Consider the following 24032-nt stretch of genomic DNA (forward strand, 5'->3'; position numbering starts at 1 on the left):
ACAAACACCACACCAGCACCAGCTCCATCACGTTGTGCAGCACCATCAAAGTACATTTTCCACGGAGGTTGAATTTTAACGACCATTGCATCTTCATCGGGATGTTCATCAGTTAGCTCCCAGTCATCAGGTATCGGGTGATCTGCTAAGAAGTCTGCTAATTCCTGTCCTTTTACAGCTTTTTGAGGGATGTATGTAATCTCAAATTATTAAAAATGGAGGTACCACCTTACTAGTCGATCACAGAGGACCGGTTTTGACATTAAAAACTTGATGGGATTTGCTCTGGAAATGAGGTTAACACTATGAGCTTGAAAGTAGTGCTTCAGCTTTTGAATCGAGAAGACTAGCGCCAAACACAACTTTTCAATTGGCGTGTAATTCAGCTCATTAGGTGTCATCATTCTACTTAAGTAGTAAAGAAAATTTTCTTTCCCTTCGCTATTCTCTTGGGCCAACAACGCTCCAAATGATCTTTCTTGTGCTGAAATATATAGTATTAATGGTTTTCCAGGTACAGGGGCTACTAGAACTGGAGGCTTCATTAAATATGACTTGATATTCTCGAAGGAATTAGTACATGCTTCGTCCTAGTTGAAAGGGGCGCCCTTCTTCATGAGACAACTGAATGGTTGGCACCTTCCAGCTAAATTCGAAATGAATCTCCTAATATAAGCTAGCTTCCCTTGCAGACTTTTTAACTCATGAATATTTCGAGGCTCGGGCATTTTTAAAATCACATCAACTTTGGCTTGATCAATTTCGATTCCTCGATGTCGAACAATGAAACCAAGAAATTTTCCAGAAGTAACTCTAAAGGCACATTTCAATGGATTCATTCGAAGTTGATATCTCCGAAGTCGCTCGAACACCATTCTCAGGTCTTGCAAGTGGTCGCTCCTCTTTCTTGATTTTACCACCAAGTCATCCACATAACATTCAACATTATTGTGGAGAAAATCATCAAAGATATTTTGCATAGCCTTTTGATATGTGGCACCAGCATTTTTCAAACCGAAAGGCATCACTTTGTAACAATAAATACCTTTGGGTGTACGAAATGCAGTAAACTCTTCATCTTTTGGTGCCATGCGAATTTGGTTATAGCCGGATGAACCGTCCATGAAAGACATCGCCTCGTAACCAGTGGTAGCATCAATCATCAATTCTGGGATGGGAAGTCGGAAATCATCTTTAGGGCATGCGTTGTTAAGATCCCTAAAGTCAACACAAACTCGAATTTGGCCAGTCTTCTTTTTCACGGGAACGATACTCGAAATCCATGCAGGGTATTTAACTTCACGAATAAATCCAGCTTCAATGAGTTTGTTGACTTCAATTTCGATTGAACGAACCGAATCTAGTCTGAAATGCCTTTAGGCCTGCTTAACAGGACGGGTACCATTCTTGACCGCCAGATGATAGACTGCTACTTTGGGATCTAATCCAGGCATCTCTTTATAACTCCAAGCAAAAACATCTCTATACTCTTTGAGTATTTCAATGTAAGTGTATTCTTCATCAGCTGTTAGAAAAACACTTAGGTAGGTGGGCCTTGGGTCTTCATGAGTACCAAGATTAACTTCTTTCAAGGAGTCTACTGTGGTCTTCACCCCTTCTTCAAGTTCTGGAGGAGCATCTCTAGCATCTTCATTCTCTTGAGGATCACCCTCATTGAAAGATATGTGGTAATATGCGGAGATGTCCTCCAACTTCTCAGCAACCTCCATCTGAAATGAAGTATATTTATCACTTGGTTTAGTAATATGATATGAAGAACCTACACTTTCCTAATCTTCGTCACGCTCCTTGGTATGCACCACGGTGTGAGACTTTTCTTTTCGCACCTTTCCACATGAAACCACAAGGTTTGTTTGTCGCCTCATTCTAGAAGGAATCAAACTTTGTATATCCTTCTGGGTTATAGGTGAAGCGAACATTTTAACGCTTTGATAATCTCTGTGGAACTTGTTCTTCCTCTTCTTCTTCAGCTTCAACGGCCCCAATCTCTCAAACACAGAAGCTTTTGCGGCCGACTTTCCCTGACGATAAAACACTGAAGGCCTTTTGTTGGAAGCAACAGACTCATCTTCCACAGTGATGTAGTTGGTACTTGCCCTTCTTAAGGAGATGCGAACTGGCGAATGTTGTTGGTCTCCAAAACCTTCACGTGATTGCATCATGGTAGTTCCTGATGGAAGTTTCCCTAACTTTGAAGGCTCGTTGGGGTTGTACCCAGCCTTGACAAATAACTTGTAAGCAAAGCCTTCATTTGTACGTTTTGTAGGGAGTGCTATATTTTGCAGCGGATTCTGAGCCACAAAGTCTCCAAGTAGCTTTGAGGACAAATTTATTACGTCAATTCGTCTAATAGGGAGGTTTAGTCCCCCTAGCACATTTCCTTGAGGTTCAGATGGTTGCCCTTCCTCTTTCTTCAACTTTGGAATATAGCAGAGCATGGGAGTTGTCTTCTTCTTCTTCTTTTTCAAAGACACAATGTTTCCTTTATTGGACTGGGGTGTGGCACCTCAGCATCGACTCCATCTTTTCCAATGGTCTCATCAGCTCTTTTAGTTGCGACCTTCTCACTGTTGGGCGTTGTGATATCGTCGACTTTTACTTCTCTCACAATGTAGTTCTTCAAGTAGAACTTCGCATCGACGAAGTGTGACTCTGCTTCAGTATCATCAGCAACTATCTTCTTTTCGACACTGCCTTCGAGATATTTTAAACACTGATAGTAGGAGGATGGGACAACTTTGTTCTCGTGTATCCATGGCCTGCCAAGCAACATATTAGACGAAGTCTTTGCATTGATGACATGCATCCATGCACTTGATCTCAAATCTTCGATGGTGATATCTACTTTGACAACACCTATGGCTCGTTACCCCCCCTTGATTGAATCTTTGTATCATCAAGCGACTTTCAGAAAGTTCTTCAGTTGTGATGCCAAGTTCCTTCATTGTACGAATAGGAAGAATGTTAATTCCAGATCCATCATCTATCAATATTCTGTTTATCCTCTTCTCGAGGGCATAACCCACCATGTACAATGGACGATTATGTAGTGTTTCACCAAGTAGAAGATCGCCATCTGTGAATGTGATTCTTGTCTCACATGTGTGTACCTCTTTCGAAGAAGATTCAACAGGCTTTTCAGATGATGACAGAGACAATGTTGATAGGCTTTCATCATTTGCTTCCTCTTTATCAGTATTGAAGCATGATGCCTCAATGTTATTTCGAGCAGTCTTATTGCGGAACCAGCTTAGTAGGAATTCCCCCAAAGTCACAGGACATCGTGGTTCTTGGTGGTAGTTCTCATTTACTTTTGCTTTCTTCGGACGCTCAACTGATTTCAGCTTCCTTGGTCTTCTAACCATCCTTTTCCTTGTTGGTTGTTTAGATGATTCTTTTCGTGGACTTGTTTTACAGCGTCTCCGCCTAGTCACCAGAATCAAACCTTCATCAACTTGGGTTCTATTTTCCTCCAACGGTCATCTCTCATGTTCTTTAAAGCTACATATCTAGACCGGATCGAAAGAGCCAAAGGTGATAGAGATTTGATTCGAACTTTCCTTCTCATCATCAAGCAGAATCTTGTTTTCATTAGCCAATTGCATAACTTTGTCCTTGAAAACAAAGCACTTGAAGACAAAGCACTTCTCAAGAGGGTGACCCACAAATCAATGATATTTGCAATAGTTCGGGTCGTTTGTTCTTCCAGTTTCGTTGGGCCGCTTCATCTCTGGTAACTCAATGAGTTTCAGCTCAAGTAATTCATCAAACATTTCAGGGTCATCAGAATCCAGGAAGGGGTATTCTCTTTCTTACATCTCCTTCAAGGTCAACCTTTGACTTTTGTTATCTTGGAAGGAAGTTGCTTTCATACTTCGCTTCTTGCTCACCTTCGTAGTAAACTTTACAGGCGAGACATTGACGTTCATAGATTCTTTGTTGTCACTCTTAGGAACGAACCTGCTCCATTTCTTGGGTTCCTGCTTGTCCTTTCCTTTGCGAGGGTCGTAGACAGGCATTACTTCATTCCCAGTAGAAGACATGCTCAATTCCATGTCATGAGCACGAGTAGCTAGTTCTTCAAAAGACCTTGACTTAATGCAAGATGTAGTGAAGCCCCCAATGTATTCCTTGGATACACATCTCTATTGCAGAAGCTTCGCTGAGCCTATCTTTGCAGTTTAGGCTTGCATTTCTCCATCGATTGATGAAATCGATAACTGGTTCGCCCTTCCTTTGGCGAGTGCTTGTAAGTTCAACCATGCTCATGGTACGCCTTGTGCTATAAAAGCGGTTGAGGAACTCCTGCTCTAGTTGCTCCCAACTATCGATAGAATTAGGCTCAAGATCAATGTACCAGTCGAAGGCATTTCCTTTGAGGGTGCAGACTAACTGTTTGACGAGATAGTCTCCATAGGTCCCAACATTGTTACACGTTTCAACAAAATGCGCAACATATTGCTTTGGATTTCCCTTGCCTTCAAATTGCTGAAATTTGGGAGGTTGATAACCGGCGGGCATCTTGAAGCTATCAATTCTTGTAGTGTACGGCTTTCCGTAAGTAAACGAAGACTTGGCAGCAACTTCGTACTTATCCTTGATAGTCCTTTCGATGAACTCCTTTATTCGGTCAAGCGAAATCATCCCTTCAGAAGAAAAGGAATTTCCTTGGTAGGTGGTACTTGTTTTGCACGAGGTTCAGTCTCTTGTACTTCTGGACCCTTCCCAAGTGCGTGGCTGGATTCTCCTTCTATTAATCCATCCATCTTGTCCATCAACTTCTCAATCCGAGCGTCTTGATTTTGCACATGCTTGGCCAAGCCATCAATCACCTTTGCCTAGCTTGCCAGTGTCTCCTCCATTGACGAAGCGTTAGTTACCATTGCTTGCATGATTGTTGGGGATGTTGGAGAATAGCATGGATTATCACATAAGTTGATCTTTGACTGGCCTACTTCATGTGGTGTGAGTGGAGAGGATCCGTCACTTGAAGTATCATCATCTTCCTTCATAGCAGAGTTCTTGGATCCAGAGAGATCAAGTAGAGCTAGAGTCTTCTTAAACTTTTCAGCAATGCTGCTTCCTTCCTCTGATGCATCAGTAGAGGATCTCGCTCCTTTTGAAGATGAAGATCCGAAAACAGGAGTTGTTATGGACGACACTTTGAGTGCTTGGTTTCCCAACATGCTTGCTTTGCTCCTCGTAATTGGTCCAATGCTACCAAAGGTAATGTCAAGGAAGCTTTTCACATCAGCAGAGAACTTGGAGCTAGCAACCTTAGAGGAAATTGATTTGGAGTTGATTTTCTCTGAAGTCATCTCGATGTTGTTAAACTTTGATGATTGGAAAGTTGAGATGAGAGGTAGAGATTGTCCCACTGGGCGTGCTAGAATTTGTAGACAATAAAATTCGCGTCGAGAAAATAATAATCAAGACAGGAAAATATCGCAACAATCTTTGTATTTGATTTCAGAATATGAGTGTTACAATCTCTATGATTCCTCTGATTCATCTTTTCAACAATAAATTCAAGTGCTTTTGAGCTTGATCTTGAACTTGATAGATTTGATCTTGACTTGTACTTGAATTCAAGGGCTTTTAAGCTTGATCTTGAATTTATGTTGGATTTGAATTTGATTTGAATTGATTCGTCACGAGCACTTTGATGGCCGCCACGAACAAGTGAATTTGATCTTGAACGCCTTGATATTTGATTCGCCTTCGTTCTTGATCTTCGGATATTTGAAACTTGTAGAGAATGCTTGCAGCTTGTAGAAAACTTGTAGTGTTTGATCCACGAGCTCTCTGTTGCTTCTTGTTTGAATTTCTGTCCCTTTTTCTGAATTATGAGACCCATATTTATAGTTGTAGGAAGGAGGAGTTATGATAAGGGACAAGCTTCTTTCGACCAATCAGAATTAAGCAGACATGCCGATATTTGATTGGCCGGAACATGTCACTTGTACACATGGCGCATCTTCATTGGCCTTTGATTTGACTAGGCATGCTGCATCATTTTGACACGTGGCATGACCCTATAGGCTCCTTTATTTGACTTGGCGTGCCACGTCATTTGACATGTGACACCAATTTGGGCCTCTTGAATAAGATGACATCTTGGGCTTGACAAAGTGGGTTCATCATATGTAGCCCAATTAAATGGACTAGCCCAATGAAATTGGTCCTTTAATTAAATCCGTATTTATTGGACTTAAATAATTGATCCAAATATACTAGCCAACAATATTTATTTGGACTAACATATCTTCGATTTAATATAATTCGAATTTCTTGTGAATTGAAATTTAATAAAATTTCGTTACCCACAATCTTAATTTACTTTATACAGGTATTGAGTCTCGGTTCTTCATTTCAACAATTGTAAGAAAAAGCTAATCTCACCTATTTGTGCTTTCTAATTTTAACTGCTCTTTTAAATTTGTTTAATTATGTCAGTGTAACACTTCGTTTTTTTGTTATTATCGTGTTAATTAATTCGCATTCATTGTTGTATTGTGATTATTTATAGTTTTGTAGTAGAATGTGTAGGAGCTCAGAACGAGGACATACAGAGCTCACCTTGAAACTTCCCGTGGTTCATTTACACTTGAGGTAGTATATGATTTTACTTCTCACCAGGGGCGGAGCCAGCGTATGTTCAGGGTTCGTCCGAACCCCCTCGGTGAAAAATTACAGTGTATTTTTAAAGTTAAAATTATTTTATTATGTATATATAATAGATGTTGAACCCCCTGACTTCTTCGTATATTTACCTTTTAGAATTTTTGAACCCCTGGATGAAAATTCTGGCTCCGCCGCTGCTTCTCACAATAAATCTTAATTTGTCTATGACAGTTGGATAGGATTTAATTTCGAGATGAAGTGATGTGATTACGAGCAAGTCATTTACATAGAGATCCTAAGAGAATAGGAAGCTTCCTTCTAGGGACATTGCAGTTAGCTAAGTTATTAAAAGAACCAATAGCTTTTATGTGGAGAGCAGCATTGCAAGCATAAGGGCTATCTTGACTGCTCAATTGAGAAGGGAGAGAAAAAGAATACATGTGAGCAGGTGTTTATTTTGCAAATATAACAAGGACACAAATCACATATGGCTCCATTATTTTAATGATGACCAAATTGAGTAATTTTATTTCAATATGCTTGAAGCCAGCTTTGTGATGCCTGGAGGACTTTAAATGTCTATGACTAAGATCTGAAGGTAAAAAGGTTCTGTATTAAATTTTTTTTCTTTAACATTTTTCACGCAGGCCTTATATTGGTTTTTCCCTTCTTTCTGTGACAATCGTCAAGCAAAAACAAGTACTCTCCTCAGGAAAATGGTTTGATCATTCGTCTCTTTTTTATTTGTAGTGAGATTTATTGGAGTATGCATACGTGGTTTTTTGTTGTTGAAAGAATTTTGTCGTTCACCGGGTGGTTGAAAAAACTGTCTTTGCTAGAAAATTCATACTCTACTTGCATTTTGAGTAAAATTTCGGTTTTATATGCTCCTTTCGAGTTCCTCCAATTTTCAGATATGGTAACTTAGTTCTCATGAGAAAATTTTATTCTGAAGCATTAACGACTTGAAATCACTTTTACCATGTAATGTTTTGGCCAGTTCTGCTCGAAGTTCTGGCTTTTCTCAAGAGAATTGGCTCAAAATTCCAGTATTATCATGCAATATTGTATCACAGTTGATATCTGACTAGAGTATGATTATGTCTGACAGTGCAACTTCAAGCCGTGGAAAAGCAGTTGAACGCCCCTGATGTGGTTGAAAGCACAGGCCGTTCCTTGCTAATGGATACAAACACCAATGTGAGTGTCTCAATATTAGCATGTGTGACCAAACTTAATTTTTCCCAAAAGTGCTTATTTAAAAATAAAAAAAGAGGTGTTTGACCAAGTTATTGGGAGAAAATAAGTGTTTATGGGGAGTAATAGAAACAGTTTTTCAGAAGTTAAAAAAAATAGCTTTTGCACGAAAACACTTTTGAGAAAAATACACTTAGAAACACTTTTTAAAAACTTGGTCAAACACTAATTGCTGCTCAATTAAATTAATTGGTCAAACACAAATTGCTTTTCGCCAAACGTACTTTTTTGAAAAAACTTTTAAAAAAAACACTTATTAAAATAAGCTGATTTTAGAAGTTTGGCAAAAAAGGCTATAACTATTCTTCATTGAATGTCGTTCTCTGTATATGTGCCTATGATTCGTTACCTATCATTAATCCTTCAAAAGGAATGCCGTGGTTCAAAAATATTAAAAGTAGTTCTTCTTGACCATACAAGACCGAGCATAGTGTTGGTTATACACCTGTATGTATAGCTTTAATCAGATGGTCCATGTTCATCAAATCAAGTGGCATAGTGAATACGCTTTACGGAGAGAAAGAGTTTTACATTCATATTGTGTAGGTGTTAGCTTTAATCACTCATGAAATACACCAGAAAAGTCACTAATGTTGCCTCTATTTGTGACTACTAGAATTGTTATAACTTCTATTTGGCTACATAGGTAGGGTGATTTTTTATACCAATTGATGTACAGTTTACAATTTCGGATTTAAGTAATTCATAAAATTTTACTATTCTTAGCTATTGAGTTTCATTGTGAATTGAAGCATAATAACTCTATAGGGTAATACTATTTTAATAATCGACTTTCTCTTTTTCCTATTTCATTTTTAGGGTAAAAAGACAATAGGTGAATTTATTATTATGCATAATTGTTATTTCATGCTTCCTTACTCTCTGTGAGTTTGTGCGAATTTTCTCAAACCATTGTTTCCTACTGATACTCAAGGCTTTTTTATTAGTATAGTAGAATATATGTTTTAATTTTTAAATTTCTATTTAAAGAATTTTTCAATTTTTAAATAGTACTATAACAATATGGAAGATTCACCTCATTTTATACGAAGCCGGAAGGTATTATATTTGAAGCTTCGGCTTTCATTTTCAAGTGAGTAAAGATGGAATTAATTTAACACTAATTTAAAAACAATGGTAAAATTAAACTTATCAGCGCTCGCACTATACAAAGTAGTTCTTTATTTATTCAGATGATTAATACTTGATAACATTAGCATTTGAGTGTTTTTTTTCTAAAATAATACTATTTTTTTTATGGTCAAGTAAATAGAATAATAACTTTTTATAATTTGTTTCTCTAATACTTTCCGTGCATCACGCGGGTACTATATTAGTTAAGAGTAAAATGAGAAGTTTAAAGTTAAATTATTATTTAATATAAAATAATATATATATTTTAATAAATAAAAGGATTTCTAAAATGGATCATTATAAAATGGGAGAGAAAGTGGCCGGACATGGGGTCGCTCTGGGTGGATTCCTAAGTGTGCTCTACGTATTATATATTATTTGTTTGAATGCAAGAACAAAATAATAATAATTTTTGGCATTTGATCTTCCCTCTTTATCTCTCCTCTTTCTTCTTAAAAAACAAAAGACATAAAACAGAAGCTTCTAGAAAATAGATTGACTGAGGAGGCATGTTCATGCAGCAGTCAAGTTTGTTTAATTCTTCTGTGGGAGAAATACAAACTAAAAATGATATTTTTACTTTTAATGTAAATGATATTTTTACTTTTACTGTTTATATTTTAAGTCTCCTTATATGGCTTATCCTTTTCTCTTCACTAATTGTCCTAAAACATGGGGTTTTTTCAATTTAGCTTTCTGAGTGGTTATTTCCCATCGTTCGTTTACAAAGTAGAACTATCACATAATTTTTTTTGTTAGAGGATTAGCATTGGTGGAGAATGGTTAACTTTCTTTGTCAATTTTAGCTCCTAGAACTAGTGCATGTTATTTGTAGGATATTTTCAAATATGTTATTGTGATAATGTATTTATGCATGGCATAATGTTTGTGTGGGGGAAAACATGTGCCCCGGGACAAAAGGCCAAACAGACACAAGAGAACCCGGAAGCTCAATACAGCTGTCTTCCACTCCCACCAAGTCGCGTCACATCCATCCGCCTCGATCAGAGTTCCGCAGCAGGAACGAATGTTGGTACCGTCGTAACGTCCCATCGTTCGTACTTTAATTTAGGGTTGAAAAGTCTCATTTTGGCTTGTATAAGGATATCTTAGGAAAGAAGGAAGGGCATTTCATTTTTTGACTTGTAACCCTAGTCATTTTTCTCTCTCAATTCCTTGCTCAAGAACATAGTATTGCTATGAATATTACAGGGTATAAAAAAAAAACACTCCCAAATCTAAACGTACGGAAAACCTAAAATTTGTCTACTCGTACGCCAGTTATGGCTATGCCAGCCAGCGGCCAGCCTCCTTCAGGGGATGGTCTATCTACACCCAATACCAAGCCCAATCCTACTATTGGTAACTACACAAATGCGTTACAAAATGTTGTTGAACAAGAGATCCCATATCCAATTGGGATAAAAAGTATTGTCACGACCCCATTAGAAGTCGTGACTGGTACCCGATACTACTATACCGAGCACCTCTTATCTCGCATCTTACTCTTACTACTTAGTGGGTCGTATGAACGATACCGTCATTGCTTTACTCAACACCATCATTAATAGCATACTCATATCAAGTGTCAATAAGCTTTACTAACATATTATACAGCGACAAGGACAAACAAGGTTGTGAAACATCTGACTGTACATATCTGTCTACGAGCCTCTAAACAAGATACATATATTCACAAGGAGGGCCGGGTTCTGTCGTGCCCAAATATATACACAAAAGTAGTACCAATAAACTGAAGCTCCGGAACAACTGGAGCGCTCTCAATGTACTGCTGGTGGAGCTTCTAGGAATCGAACCCGTCTACCTGCTTACCTGCGTGGCATGAAACGCAGCGTCCACAAGAAGGGACGTCAGTACGAGTAATGTACCGAGTATGTAAGGCATGAATAATAACATACGAGAGATACATGGCATGAACAATGACATAAAGGAAATATAGGGCATATCATGAGATAGAAGAGCAACCTGTACATATGAGTGCCTTTTTGGCGGGTACCATGCATGCTTAGTGCTGCGGAACGTGCAGCTCTGTCACGACCCAGCTGGGGACCGCGACGGGTACCCGGAGCAATTACCGAGCACCGCTTACTCTACTGCATGTCTTGCTCGTTTATTTCTCTTTTATCAATTTTACAAACCAATTGTAGGAAAATCATATTTTATCAAAACATAAATACTTTATATACATTTGCCTCTCGGCCATCAAAATAATATACATACATATGAAAACATCTCGTGAGACCATCTAACCCACACAGCGTATCTACGAGCCTCTACTAACATAATGAATACATAGACGGAACAAGACTCCGTCATGCCCAAAATATGCATGTATGAAGGTACATCAAAAGAATAGCCATAAGCACCTCCGAACAATGGAGTGCTATCTATCAGCTGACAGCTACTGAGGACCTGGGCCAAGCTCTCCTCCCTGTCTACCTGTGGGCATGAACACAGCGTCCGAGGAAAGGACGTCAGTATGAATATTGTACTGACTATGAGAGGCATACATAATGAAAGGAAACATCAATATTATGGGGATAACATCAACATGAGACATCTGGATCTGACTGATAATCATAAATGAAATAATGCATGCTATCTTACTCATAATCATCATCATAACATGTATGCATCATATCCAAGCTGCCCGTCCATGTCGGAACGGTGTGATAATCAATAATATTAGCCCGCGTCCAGGCCTCCCGCGTCCGGGGTACCATCTCATGCCGCCCACTAGTGGTGTCTGCCCACGCCCGTAGGTCGTGGTGTATCCGTATCGCCGCCCGTCTAAGCGGTGTCTGCCCGGCCAACTAGGCCCGGTGTGAATGCAATCATGACATGCTTAATGTAAATACTCATGATCAACTTTACTCTATCGGGGTGACGTAAGGTCGTGATCCCCCGATTACATTATGGAACCATCATGGACATTCTGCCTCACCTTGAAAGGACTAGTACATAAGGTGAGTGTAGGCAAGGAATAACATCATCATCATTCTAGTGTCATCATATCGTATAACTTATCTCATATAGACATTCATAGGCATAAGCTTTTAACTTCTTAGAATATAAAAATTCTTGAAAGGAATAGGGATTCAAGCTAAAAGATTCATGCCATTAGAAAGAAGGACTAGCCTCACATACCTTGGTTGTTTAACTAAGATATCGCTCACTTGTTCTCCGTCGATATCACGTCGTTACCTTCATAAGAGAATTCGTATCAACATTAGTAGCTAGCTATAAGAACGCGTCGCTAATTCTAGGAAAAGTCGGACGATGCTTCCTTCGCTCATACCACTTTTCCCACGTTCTATATCAACTCCCAATATTCATAGTATTATTCGTAATATCATAATCGACAATCGTCATTTACGTACTTTTGGCAAATTCCACCATTTTCCTCCAATTTTCCCTTATTTCTACTTCTAGCTCATCCTTGCGTTTTCATGCATTTAATGCTTGTTTCATGATATAAACATCATTTATAACATATTTGTACTCACAACCCTTCAATATTCATTGTTTAATTCCACTATCATTCATTTATGTCACTACTCACTCAAAAATGACCCATTTCTATGTTCTTCTACATTTCAAGTGTCTAAGCTTTCCAATACTTCAAACAACATGGAATAATCATGAAACTTAACTTGGATGATGGTTGAACAATCCTAAAGTGGAAATACTTCAATTAGCCAAAACCCCAGTTCCACCTTCTTTGAAATTTCTTGACTTAGAAGATCCTTTGATGTGTTCTTACACTTATTTTCATGAATTTAGTGGTGATGATCTTGATATTCCCTTTGATTCTCTTGAATTCTTGTGGAGAAAATATTTGGAGAGTTCTAGAATGTTCTTGAGTTGTATGGATGAATAATGAAATGAATTGAAGTCCAAGTCCCTTTTAATAATCACAAAATCTGATCTTTAATGAATTCTTGTCGGGATGAACAGTGGTCGTAAACCACCATATACGGACCGTATTTTGATTTACGGTCCGTCCTCCATGGCCGTATTTAACCATTTCAAAGACAGAAAGTTTTGGCTGATGGACATGGCAGTTTACGACTGAGGTTTACGGTCCGTAAACCAGTTTACAGGTCGTCCTCCAAGTCGTTTTTAACCATTTTCACAATTTACAGAAAGTTGAGATTTTGGACAAGCTGGAGGACGATTGCACTATACGGTCCGTAAACCACTTTACGGGCCGTATAGTGCCATATACGACCACTGGGCTGAAAATTTTTTCGCGACTTTGTTATTTCCAAATATTCATAATTAGCCATTCCCGACTTAACAAAACAGCATACACTCAAACTCTTCCTCATTCCACTCATCATACAAGTACGGAGAAATTTCCGAGGTGTAACATTCTCCCCCCCCCCCCCCCCCCCTTTTGGAACATTCGTCCTCGAATGTTCGACACTTGGGAATTCTAGAAAACTTTTGCCAGAGTTTCCTTTGTAATTTGGACACTACCTTTCCATTACAACAACCCACAATATCTTCGCCTCACAGGGCTATATCACAATATCAACACATTTATGGCCACACACGACCAAAAACATAAAATTAAAACATACATACCTTACACCATCGACGTCTCATCTTGAATCTCCTCTGGGGATTGGAACAAATGGGGGTACATAGATTTCATTTTCTCCTCCGCTTCCCAAGTCATTTCTTCCCGATTATTGTTCCGCCATAGAACTTTGACTGAAGCAACCTCTTTATTCCGAAGCCTTTGTACTTTTCTATCCAAAATGGCAATGGGCATTTCCTCGTATGCTAGCTTCTCTGTTACTTGCACATCATCAACCAGAACTATTCTTGTTGGGTCTCCAATACACTTGCGGAGCATCGAAACATAGAACACTGGATGCATGGATTCGAGCTCTGAAGGCAAGTCCAATTTATAGGCTACTCGACTCACCTTGCGAATGATTTGGTAGGGTCCGATATATCTGGGACTTAGCTTTCCCTTCTTGCCAAATCTCATCACTCCCTTCATCGGCGATACCTTCAGGAACACCCAATCGCCCACTTGAAATTCCAAGTCTCGTCGGCGATTATATGCATAAGACTTTTGGCGACTTTGAGCTGTTAACAGTCGGTCTCGAATCACTTTAACCTTTTCAACTGCTTGTTGGATCAAGTCGGGGCCTATCAATTGTACTTCTCCCACCTATGCTATGTATGAAAATGTTGAACTACGATGGTTATATGACGATGTGATTACACCATGCCTAGATGGCTGTACATGTCACCGCTAATGCGGGCTGCTTATGATTACACCGTGCCTAGACGGCCGGACACATCACCGCTAATGCGGGCTGCTTATGATTCCACCGTGCCTAGAGGGCCGGACATGACACCACTAGTGGGCGGCATATGATGGTTACCCGGACGAGGGTTAACGATGAGGATTATGATGTGATGATATATGCGCTGTGATGACATATGTAATATGAGTATATAAGTATACGATATATGTATGAAATGCATTCACTTACGAAACTCATGCAGGTTATACCTTCCTCTTATGGCTCATGATTCTTCCATTACGTTTATTTCGTTCTTGTCTTACATACTCAGTACAATGTTCGTACTGACGTCCGTTTTATTTGGACGATGTGTTCATGCCCACAGGTAGACAGGGAGGTGAGCTTGATCCTGACTCGTAGGAGCTGTCAGTTGACTAGAGAGCACTCTATTGTTCCGGAGGTGCTGCCTGGTTCATTCTTTTGTGTGTGTGTGTGTATATATATATATATATATATATATATATATATATATATATATATATATATATATATATATATATATATGTATATGTATTTTGGGCACGACGGGGTCCTGTCCCGTCCATATGTCTAGTACTCTAGTAGAGGCTCGTAGATACGCATGTGTGGGTAGTATGGTCTCACGATGCTATGATTGTATATATTATTATTTTGATAGCCGAAGGTCTTATGTATATAAAATCAATTATGTTTTCAAATGAAAAGTGTTTGCCTTATGACTACGAGTATGTGAATGGTAAAGAAGTGTAGCATGACTATGACGAGTAAGGAAACGGGTGGTGCTCGGTGGTTAGCCCCGAGTACCCGTCACGGTCCCTAGTCGGGTCGTGATAAAAGTGGTATCAGAGCAGTTCAGTCCTAGGTAATGTCTAGGAGCCGTGTCTAGTAGAGTCTTGTTTATGGTATGTTGCGCGCCACACTAATAAACAGGAGGCTACAGGGCATTTAGGAAAAATGACCATCTTTCATCTTAAGAGATCGTGCGATAGAGCTTTGTTATAAGATTTTTCCCTCCTAATAGTGTGTTATGATTTCAGAAATGCCACCAAAGGGAAAAGCTACAGCCGCCCAGAAGGGCAAGACTACGACAAAAAGGCGGGTGGAAAGAGAGCCGCCAATGAATGTAAAAGAGGGCGAGTCACATAATGAGGCCCCATCTAATACTTCCTCCACCCCGCCCAATGTAGAAGAACAAGGAGGAGCTTCAGCTCCAGTTCCTCCACCGGTCGCTTCGGGTCAACAAGTGACCGAGGCCATTCATTTATTGACACAGTTGGTTGCCGCCCAGGCACAGCGGCAGATGTCACGACCCAGCTAGGGGCCGTGACGGGTAACCGGGGCTGACCACCGAGCACCGCTCGTTCTACGACTCATCATACTCATTAAGCCTCCTTTTTCGTTCGTAAACTCATAATCATAAGAAAATCATTTTCATTGAAGAACATAAATACTTTTATATACATAAGCCCTTTGGCTATCAATAGATAATGTACACATATCTACGTATATACAGTAGTGACCTTGTAAGACCATATAACCCACACATACGTATCTACGAGCCTCTACTAGAGTACTAGACATATGGACGGGACAAGACCCCGTCGTGCCCAGAATATTTATACATATGTATATACACAAAAGTATAAGCCCGATTAGCACCTCCGGAATAATGAAGTGCTTCTGCAAATCTGTTGATAGCTCGTAAAGGTCTGCACCGTCTCCCTGTCTACTTGTGGGCATGAAGACAGTGTCCAAAGAAAACAGACGTCAGGAAGAATATTGTACTGAGTATGTAAGGCATGAATGAAACAAACATAATAGAGAAATCATAAGTCATGAGGTGAAGGCAAAACCTGTGCGACCTTTAAGGATGAATACATTTCACACATATATCACATATACATAATCGTCGTACATGAACCATCATAGCGTACACATTATCATGTCATATAATTCATCATCGTAGTGCCGTAGCTTCTCATACACGTAAAACATTATCCGTATTCGGCCACATAGGGCTCGACAATATCTGTATTCGGCCACGTGGTGGCTCGACAGTATCCGTATTCGGTCACATAGTGGCTCGACAATATCACATACATATCTTCCATATTCGGCCACATAGTGGCTCGACCATATCACATGCATCATACAAGGATCAATATATCTCATCATTATCATAGCCATCACATACATCTTATAAGCTTATCGTAACATTTCATTAACGCACACATTTAAATTTAAAGACAATCTATGAAAATCACATCATATTCGTAGCATGAATTTCTTATAAACATCGTATGATAGTCTTCATAACCTTTGGGCTTAAGCTCATCATTTCCATTATCATTCCTATAGCGTATCTCTTACCTTTATCTCACATGAAATCCTTATGAACATAGACTCGTAGTTTCTCGAAACATTGGTCATAGGACATGCATTGAGGTTTGTGAACAATCTATAACAATGTCGGGGTGACGTAAGGTCGAGAGCCCCCGCTTATATTATGAACGTTTATAAGTATCGTGTCTCGCCTTGAAGGAAATAGAGCATAAAGCGAGTGTTAACAAAGATAACATCAATAGCCTTATAGGAACATCATGCCACAATTTCTTGAATCGTTATACTCTAGCTCATTATCATCACCATCATATTCGCATGAAATTCAAGATATTGAAGGGCTCATAGGCTTCGTTTTGTAGAAGGATTACATAAGACTTGAAGGATTCATGCCTTTTGAAAGAAAATATAAGCCTTGCATACCTTTTCCTTTAGCTATTCTACCGCTTGATCGTTCCTCTTCAACATTCGCGTCTTTACCTTCAAGAGAATTCGCATTAACGTCAGTTAATCGACTATAAGAACGCGTGACTATTTTCTAGGGAAAATTGGGCAGCATTTCCTTTGTTTCTACTACTTTTCCCGTGTTTCATTTCAACTACCAAAAATTCACAACAACACTCACAATATCGTATCAACAATCGTCATTTATCTACATTTACCACATTCCACTATTTTTCTCCAATTTCTCCACATTTACGAGTTTTAGCTCATCATCACATTTTCTCATACATCACACCTATTTTATGTTCTACACATCATTTATAACATATTTATACTCCCAACTCATCAACATTCATAATTCAATCCAACTATCATTCAGCTATGGCACTATTCACATTTTATGACCCATTTACTACACTCTTCTATAATCTAGGTGTTTCAACATATAAATACTTCAATCATCATGAGAAAGTCATAAAACTTGCCTTAGATGTGGTAGGAATGAGCCTTGAGTAGCAATACTCTTCTATGCCAAAAACCCTACTTCACTTCCTTTGCAATTTTTTGGTGTAGATGAACTTTGATGAGTTTCACACTCTTGATTTCATGGTTTTAGTGTTGTTAATCTTGATTTTCCTTTGCTTCTCTTGTGGATGAAATGTTTGGATAAGTTCTAGAGGGTTCTTGAAGGTTGTAGATGAAATATGAATGAAAATGAATGAGAAAGTCACTTATAATAATCACAAAATCTGATTTATAATGAACAGTCGTCGGGGTGTACAGTGGTCGTAAACCACAGTTTACGGACCGTATACAAGTTTACGGGCCGTATAACGTGGTCGTATTTAAGCGTATCAAAAGAGAAAGGTTTGCTGGAGGTCATAATGGTTTACGACCACAGTTTACGGGCCGTATTTCAGTTTACGGTCCGTAAACTGGGTCGTATTTTACCCTTTAAACTTTGGACAGAAATTTGAAATTTTTGGAATGTTGGAGGACGATGGCAGTATACGGTCCGTAAATCACTTTACGGGTCGTATTCTGTTTTACGACCACTGGCTGAATTGAAATTCTACAACTTTCTTATTTCCAAAAATTCATGAATCGTCATTCCCTACTTAGTAAAACATCGTACACTCATACTCTTCGTCGGTATATTCATTGTACGTTCACAGAGAAATTTCTGAGGTGTAACAGCAGAATGCGGGCCCAAGTGATCAGTCAGTTAGTACCAGAGCCCGTGATTTTATGAGTTTGAATCCTCCGGAGTTTTTCGGGTCAAAGCCGGATGAAGACCTGCAAGGTTTCATTGATTAGATATTGAGGACATTGAGGATTATTCATGCCTCTGAGACTGAATCTGTGGAGTTGGCGTCTTATAGACTCTGAGATGTGGCGGTATTGTGGTATAATAATTGGCTAGCATCAAGAAAAGAAAATGTGCCTCCTCCCGTGTGGCAAGAATTTGTAAATGCCTTCATCCGATATTATTTGCCACCCGAGGTCCGCCGAGCTAGAGCGGATAGGTTCTTGAATCTAAAGCAAGGAAACATGAGTGCCCGGGAATATAGCCTTCAATTTAATTCCTTGGCTAGATATGCTCCGACTATGGTGGCCAACATGGGAGATAGAGTGCATCGCTTTGTGAGTGGCTTGGGGCCACATTTTTTCAAGGATTGTTTGTCGGCTTCGTTGCAAGAAGGGATGGATATTTCCGGAATACAAGCCCATGCCCAGAATTTAGAAGGACAACGATATCCGCAAAGGAGCGATCGCGCCATTGATAGAAGGCAAAGCAAGAGGGCCAGATCTATGGGACCATGTAGCGATTACAAAGGGGGATCGAGGCAGACTTATTCCCGACATTCAGGCCAGTTGGTGACTAGTGCGCCCCCACGATTTGCAGATAGGAGGTTTGATCGCTCCTTTCCTTCAGGACAAGGTCAGAGTTCGAGAGCTTCAGGTTCTCAGTTCGGGGGCGATTATAGTCAGAGGAGACCACCAGTTCCACGATGTAGCTAGTGCAGAAAATTACACTCGGGGCCATGTCGCCAGGGCACACATGCTTGCTATATTTGTGGACAGACTGGGCATGTGATGCGAGATTGTCCCTAGAGGTATGGTAGAGGCGGGGTTCAGCCCACGGGATCAGCAGCGGGTTCTTCTTCAATGCGCCCGGTAAGGCAGACTCCTCAAATGTCAGCAGGTCGAGGTAGAGGTAGAGGGGGAGCATCTACTTCAGGTGCCACTCAGCCCCGTGTGTATGCTTTAGCCGGACAACAGGATCTTGAGTCCTCCCCGGATGTGGTTATAGGTACATTATCCATATTTTCCCATGATGTATATGCATTGATAGATCCAGGTTCTACCCTATCCTATATTACTCCGTATGTTGCTGGCCGTATTGGGGTGAAACCCGTGCCAATTAAACCTTTTGAGGTATCTACTCCGGTTGGTGATCCCGTGATAGCTAGACAAATGTATAAAAATTGTATAATTGTGATATGCGACCGCCAGACTAAAGCTGATTTAGTTGAGCTGGAAATGTTAGATTTTGATGTAATTATGGGTATGGATTGGTTGGCCTCATGTTATGCTAATGTTGATTGCCGATTGAAAGTAGTTCGATTTCAATTTCTGGGAGAGCCCGTGCTTGAATAGAAAGGTAATACGGCAACTCCAAGAGGTAGGTTTATTTCCTACCTTAAGGCAAGAAAGATGATAGCTAAGAGCTATATTTATCACCTAGTCCGAGTTCATGATACCGAAGCAAAGCCGCCAACTTTCCAGTCTGTTCCGGTAGTGAATGAATTTCCAGATGAACTTCCAGGCCTTCCTCCAGAGAGAGAAAGTGATTTCGCCATTGATGTGTTGCCGGATACCAAGCCTATTTCTATCCCTCCTTATCGAATGGCTCTGGCAGAATTGAAAGAGCTAAAGGCGCAGTTGAAAGATTTGCTTGAAAAGGGGTTTATTAGACCCAGTTCTTCACCGTGGGGAGCACCAGTCTTGTTCGTGAGAAAGAAAGATGGTTCCCTCCTAATGTGCATTGATTATAGGCAATTGAATAAGGTGACAATAAAGAATAAATATCCTCTCCCAAGGATTGATGACTTGTTTGATCAACTACAGGGTGCCAAGTGGTTTTCTAAAATAGACTTGAGGTCGGGTTACCATCAAGTGAGAGTTCGAGAAGAAGATATTCCCAAAACAGCTTTCAGAACGAGATATGACCACTATGAGTTCTGAGTGATGTCGTTTGGGTTAACCAATGCTCCGGCAGTGTTCATGAATTTGATGAATAATGTATTCAGGCCGCTATTGGATCTATTCGTGATAGTATTCATTGATGATATTCTGGTATATTCTCGCACAGAATCAGAACATGCCGATCACTTACGAATTGTTCTTGGAATCCTTCGAGCCCGAGAATTATATGAAAAATTCTCAAAGTGCGAGTTTTGGCTGAATTCTGTAACATTTTTGGGCCATGTTATTTCAGATAATGGCATTCGAGTCGACACTCAGAAAATTGAAGCTGTTAAGACTTGGCCAAGGCCTACGACGCCTACAAAAGTTCGTAGTTTTCTGGGATTGGCAGGTTATTATAGAAGATTCGTAGAGGGCTTCTCATCTATTTCTGCCCCATTGACGAAGCTAACCTAGAAGTCAGCTAAATTTCAGTGGAATCATGCTTGTGAGCATAGTTCTAGGAGTTGAAGGACAGATTAACCTCAGCTCCAGTCTTGACACTCCCAGAAGGGCCAGATGGTTATGTCGTGTATTGTGATGCTTCTGGCGTTGGGTTAGGGTGTGTATTGATGCAGCATAGTAGAGTTATTGCTTATGCTTTGAGACAGCTACGGAAACATGAAAAGAACTACCCAACTCATGATCTCGAATTGGCTGCAGTTATTCATGCATTAAAAATGTGGAAGCATTACCTGTATGGTGTGCATGTTGGTATCTATACAGATCACAAGAGTCTCCAATACATTTTCAAACAGAAGGAGTTGAATCTGCGGCAAAGGCGGTGGTTAGAATTATTGAAAGATTATGATGTGAGTATTTTGTACCACCCTAAAAAAGCGAATGTAGTAGCTGATGCGCTTAGCCGCCAATCAATGGGTATCCTATGTGAAATTTCCCCAGAAAAGAGAGATGGTTCATGAGCTCCACCAATTTGCTAATCTTGGAGTGCGTGTAATTGATTCGGGTAGTACAGGGATTAGTATTAATGATCCCACAGTTTCGTCCCTGAATATGGCAGTAAAAGAGCGTCAATATGAAGATCCTCAGTTGAGACATTATAGAGATGCATCTCATGAAAAATAAAAGTCTCCATTTGAAACCTCTATAGATGGAATTCTTAGATATCAAGGCAGGTTATGTGTTCCGAATGTTGCAGAATTGCGTCATCGAATCCCAGAGGAAGCTCATTATTCTCGATATTCTATCCATCCAGGAACGACAAAGATGTATCATGATCTCAAGTTGATATATTCGTGGGATGGCATGAAGAGAGACATAGCGGAATTTGTAGCTAAATGCCCAAATTTCCAACAAGTAAAGATCGAACATCAAAAGCCAGGGGGATTATTGCAAGCAATGGAAATCCCTACGTGGAAATGGGAAGTGATCAACATGGATTTTATTGTGGGGTTACCTAGTTCCCGAGGCAAGTATGATTCCATATGGGTGATTGTGGACAGATTAACAAAAGCAGCTCATTTTCTTCCAGTCAGAACCACATATTAAGCGGAAGACTATGCAGGGTTGTATCTCAAGGAAATTGTGCGACTCCACGGTATACTGATATCCATTATCACAGATAGAGGAGCCCAGTTTACAGCCAAATTCTGGAAGTCTTTTCAAGAGGGTCTAGGTAATCAAGTGAAGCTTAGCACGGCATTTCATCCGCAGACAGATGGGCAAGCTGAACATACTATTCAGACTTTGGAAGATATGCTACGGGCTTGTGTACTGGACTTTGGTAGTAGTTGGGATGATCACTTATCTCTGATTGAGTTCACATATAACAATAGCTACCATTCCAGTATCCAAATGGCGCCATATGAAGCTTTATATGGAAGAAAGTGCAGGTCTCCAATTGGATGGTTTGAAATAGAAGAAGTATAATTAATAGGCCCTGAATTGATCCAACAAGCAGTGGAACAAGTCAAGGTGATCCGAGATCAACTGTTGATAGCCCAAAGTCGCCAAAAATCTTATGCGGACAACCACCGGCGAGACTTGGAATTTCAGGTTGATGATTGGTTATTTTTTAAAGTGTCGCCAATGAAAGGGGTGATGATATTTGGTAAGAAAGAGAAGTTAAGTCCACGATACATTGGGCCTTATAAAATCATCCGCAAGGTGGGTGAAGTAGCGTACAAATTGGACTTGCCTTCAGAGCTTGAATCAGTTCATCCAGTCTTTCATGTCTCAATGCTCCGCAAGTGTGTTAGAGATCCTACGAGAATTGTTCCGATTGATGATTTTCAAGTGACAGAAAAGCTAACATACGAAGAAGTGTCTATTGCCATCTTAGACAAGCAAGTACAGAGACTTCGAAACAAGAAAGTGGCCTCAGTTAAGGCCTTATGGCGAAATAACATTCGGGAAGAGATGACTTGGGAGGCGAAAGAGAAGATGAAGTCCACATATCCGCACTTATTTCAGTCCCCGGAAGAGATCCATGATGAGACATCGAGATTATGAGGTATGTACGTTTCCTTTTTATGCATATGGGTCGTGTGTGGCCAATTTATATTGCTATTGTGTTGTAGCCCTATGAGGCAATGTTATTATGGGTTGTTGTGACAGGATGGAAGTGCCATATTATAGGGGAAACTCTGGCAAATTTTTGTAGAACTCCATAGTGTTTAACATTCGAAGACAAATGTTCCAAAAGGGGGGAGGAATGTTACACCTCGGAAAATTTCCCATCAGCATACAGTGAATAGGCCAACGAAGGGTACGACATATACGGTGTTTTGACAAGTAAGGAATAGCATTTGATGACCCTAATAGAGATTTGAAAGACATTTAAGGTAAGGGAAGAAAGTTGTTAAGGAAAGCAGGTTATATGTTGTGCGTCGGGCAAGAATTTCGAGTATCGAATTAATGAGAATTTAAAGACGTTTTGGAGAAGAGTTATAACAACCCTTAGATTGTTATTGAAGTGCTAAACAAGTGTTAAGAAGGTTCCATAACGATCGGAGATCAAACGAAGTGGCAAAAATAAGACTCGGTGAACTGATGGGTTATACGGTCGATTATCCGTATAATAGACCACAGAACCATCACAGTGAAGGTCCCTCACTGGTGGGATTATACGGTCACTTATACGGACCGTATAAATTTATGCGGACCGTATAATGTGCCGTATAATGGTCACAGAGAAGAGAAACTGAAGGGTCCATTTCACGGTCACTTATACGGACCGTATACGTTTATACAGACCGTATAAGTGTCTGTATAATTGTCCGACGGGATCAGATTTTAAGTTATTAAAAGGAGACCCAAGTTCATTTTATTTCATTTCTCTCCTACACAAGTCAAGAACTCTCTATAATATTCTCCGCTCTTCATCCACAAGAAACCAAAGGAAATTGATGATCAACTTCATCAAACCAACAAAAATCAAGAGTGTGAAGCACATTAAAGTCATCTAAGCCAAGAAATTTCAAGAGAAGTGAACTAGGGTTTTGGTGCCGCTTGTTCCTACAATATCCAAGGTAAGTTTTATGATATTTTCATGATGTTTAAGATATTGAGAAGTTGAAACACTTGGATTGTAGAAGAATATAGAAAGTGGGTCATAAATGTGGGAATAGTGCTATTGTTGAGTAGTAGTTTGAAATGAATCATGAATATGGATAT

The 24032-nt window shown here is 39.8% G+C and overlaps 1 protein-coding gene across 1 annotated transcript in view; it reads left to right on the top strand.

The window, feature by feature from the left end:
• The first annotated feature begins 10319 nt into the window (after nt 1-10319).
• The window catches only part of LOC132631064 (uncharacterized), a 45150-nt gene continuing 31437 nt past the window's right edge, over nt 10320-24032 (top strand). Inside the window, exon 1 of the mRNA XM_060346663.1 lies at nt 10320-10464. Within this exon, the coding sequence (XP_060202646.1) occupies nt 10320-10464 (145 nt within the window). The remainder of the gene's footprint in view (nt 10465-24032) is intronic.

The sequence above is a fragment of the Lycium barbarum genome, chromosome 3 (assembly GCF_019175385.1).
Source record: "Lycium barbarum isolate Lr01 chromosome 3, ASM1917538v2, whole genome shotgun sequence".
Taxonomy (NCBI): Eukaryota; Viridiplantae; Streptophyta; class Magnoliopsida; order Solanales; family Solanaceae; genus Lycium; species Lycium barbarum.